The 3,185-nt window shown below is 56.8% G+C and overlaps 1 protein-coding gene across 1 annotated transcript in view; it reads right to left on the reverse strand.

Moving 5' to 3' along the window:
- The window catches only part of LOC108251553 (CXXC-type zinc finger protein 5), a 4,301-nt gene extending 2,430 nt beyond the window's left edge, over positions 1–1,871 (reverse strand). Inside the window, exons 1-2 of the mRNA XM_037976623.1 lie at positions 1,266–1,871; positions 138–1,190 (exon numbers count right to left, since the gene is read on the reverse strand). Of these exons, the coding sequence (XP_037832551.1) occupies positions 138–1,190; positions 1,266–1,382 (1,170 nt within the window). The 5' untranslated portion in view covers positions 1,383–1,871. The remainder of the gene's footprint in view (positions 1–137; positions 1,191–1,265) is intronic.
- Between the last annotated feature and the right edge of the window lie 1,314 nt (positions 1,872–3,185).

Here is a 3,185-nt window from a genome sequence, read left to right on the forward strand (position 1 = left end):
TGTGTGTGTCAGGACTGGTCCTGACCATCTCCGGGGTCAGGGGTCATCTTTAGGGCTGCATGTTTGGGTTAGGCTCCAGAAGAGACTGGAGGACGGGACAATGTCCAGGAAAGGACAGAAAGACGAGCGTGTCTCACCTCCAGCACCCCCCCTCCTCCCCCCGGCTTCTTCTTCAGCTCCTCACACTTCCTGAACTTGCAGATCTGGTGACCCGTCTTCCTGTTGCGGCAGGACGAGCAGACGCCGCAGTTGATCAGCCGCCTGCACGGCCCGCACACGCCGCACCGCTTCCTCTTCCTCTTCGCCACCGTCCCAGACGACGAAGACGAGGACGAGGACAGGGACACGCCGCCGGTCGTTACGCCCGACGATGAAGGCGAGGAGGAGGAGGGGCAGGGGGAGGAGTTAGCGTGCTGCTGGCAGTCTGTTAGCGCCCGCTGGCCGCCTGTCATCTGAAAGGCGCTGCTAGCGTCTGAGATCCCGCCTCCTGCTGACCCCATCGCCATGACGATGACCCCTGGGGGTAATCCCAGCCCCCCCAGGAAGCCACCACCCATCACTCCTGCCCCATTGCAGTTGCCTCCCTCTGATAGGCCCATCATGTCTGCGTGGGCGTGTCCCTGCTTGTTCATGGCGCCACAGTCTGCCCCGCCGTTGTACCCAGGCAGGAAGTTCCCGTTGCTTGGCGCCATGGGATGATGGTGTGCAGTTCCTTGTGTAGCAGGAAGTGACGCAGTGTGTCCGTGTTTTTCAGCTCCTCCCCCTTCACTGCCCCCTCCCCCTCCTCCCCCTCCCGACCCGCCGCCACTCTGATGCACGCCGCTGCCGCCGTGGGGGTGCGAGGAGGAGGTCATGTGCCCCGGCGTCGCCGAGGGGTGGTGGTGGTGATGGTGCGTCGGTGCCGTTGCAACAGGTTTGGGTCGGCCCCAGAACATGGCCGCCGGGTGGTTCATGTTCATGTTGTCGTGGCAACCCCAGGGCGCCGTTGCCATGGCTCCCAGCCGGGCAGCAGCCGGAGGGAAGATCGGAGCGGCGGCCGCCAAGCGGGCCGCCAGTTTGGCCGACTGGGGGAAGTTTGTGACGTTCATGTTCATGTTCATGTTGACGTTGGTCTTGTAGAAGCTGGCGATGGACGAGCGGTACCGGTCCATCTCCGTGGTGTAGTCGAGCATCGGCGCCAGGCCCGACACCTGAAACAAAGACCGCCACCATCAGGCTCTGAAACCAGGTCCACATTCAGTCCAGGTCCAGGCCCGGAGACTCACCTGTCCCTGTCCTCCGTAACCATGGTGATTAGGGTGGTGGTGAGAGGAGGCGGAGCTTCTCTGGAGCATGGAGGAGAGGTCGCTCTCCACGCACACGCCACTCGTCATGCTCGACATGACCTCTGCGCACACGTTAGCTCAGTTAGCGCTGTGAGGACGCCGCGGTTCTGTGAAGGACAGCAGAAGATCAGCCAGGTTCTCCGTTCGGTTCCTCAGAGTAAGTTTACGGTAACGTTTATGATCCGAGCAGAAATCTGAAGGTCATCTGGCTGTGGCGGCCATCTTGAATCATGCTGACTCCAAAAACCCTTCAGTCCTAGTCTCATTTAACTGGTTAGAGGTCGTGACCTCGCTGCGCTGCGACTGTCGGCCATTAACTGGAGACAAACGTGAGAAAATATCACAAATGTTCCTTTAGAAACAAAGATTTACTTATTCTGACAAATTTGTTACGATTTAATCATAAAATGTCTTAATTTGATCTCTGTTGTCTCCAGTCAGTCAGACGTCAAACCTAAAAACTTTCTCTGAAGGTCCTTCAGGGGGAGAACGCTGAGTCAGCAGTTTGACCTTTGACCTTCCACATAAGGAGTCTCACTCTGACTTTGGGCTAAAACTGAACCCAGAAATTAAAGAGATAAAAGTTTCTAACTCCTTAAAACTAACAAAGCTGCAGCTAAACAAGTTCTGCCACAAAGTTACTTTATTAAAAACAATAAAAGTTGTGAAACTCAAACGTGACCACATGTTCCTGCTGAGGTGAAGTCTGAAGAACTTCAGGCTCAGAGACTGCTGAGTCAGCGTTCACTTTAAACATTTATTCAATGTTTTATAAAGTCCCTTCAAAACATTCTTCTCCTTAGAATCTGCAGTGAGCTGCCATTCTGCTAATATCAGATTTTAGCTACTGGTTTAGCATAGTTTAGCCTTTAGCTATGGTTTAGCCTTTAGCTATGGTTTAGCTTAGCTCAGTTTCTCGGCGCTGACACTGTTTTATTTTGTGTTTTTTTTATTTGACAAACGTCTGGTCAGGATTCTTTAGGAGCCACTTCGGGCCCCCAGGCTGTATTTAGAGCATGTGTTCCTCTGACAGGTACCAGTGAGGGGCCTCGGTGTGGGCCCCTGGAAGAACTCAGTTTGGGCCCCTGGAAGAACTCAGTGTGGGCCCCTGGAAGAACTCAGTTTAGGCCCCTGGGGGGCCTTGGTGGGGGCCCCTGGAAGGACTCAGTGTGGGCCCTGGAAGGCCTGGGGGGGCCTGGGTTTGGGTCCCTGCAGGGCTTCAGTTTGGGCCGCTGGGGGGCCTCAGTTTGGACCCTGGAAGGACTCAGTGTGAGCCCCTGGGGGCCTCAGTTTGGGCCCTGGGGGCCTTGGTTTGGGCCCCTGGGGGCCTCGGTTTGGGCCCTGGAAGGACTCAGTGTGGGCCCCTGGGGGGCCTCGGTTTGGGCCCTGGAAGGACTCAGTGTGAGCCCCTGGGGGGCCTCAGTTTGGGCCCCTGGGGGGCCTCTGGTTGGACCCTGGGGGGCCTCGGTTTGGACCCCTGGGGGGCCTTGGTTTGGGCCCTGGGGGGCCTCAGTTTGGGCCCTGGGGGGCCTCGGTTTGGGCCCTGATCAGAGTCCAGTTGGGTCCTCAGAACAATAGGAAAACACACACATCCACAGGAAGAACAGTTAAACTGTTTCTGCAGGATGTGCACGAGCAGCGGACCACGTGCACGTGTGTGAAATGTGCGTGTTGGTAAAAACAGAAAAAACTGTGCGCGTGCGTGTGTTTGTGAAAGGAAACAAACAGCGAGCAGCCAACAGAGAGCAGGAATGTGTGTGTGTGTGTGCAGGCTGTGTAAAAATGTGTGTGTGTATCGGCGCGCGCGTGCGTGTGTGTGTCTTCTCGCGCCCCCCACCTCCCTCCCCCTCCCCCTCCCCC

The sequence above is a fragment of the Kryptolebias marmoratus genome, linkage group LG7 (genome assembly GCF_001649575.2).
Source record: "Kryptolebias marmoratus isolate JLee-2015 linkage group LG7, ASM164957v2, whole genome shotgun sequence".
Classification (NCBI taxonomy): Eukaryota; Metazoa; Chordata; class Actinopteri; order Cyprinodontiformes; family Rivulidae; genus Kryptolebias; species Kryptolebias marmoratus.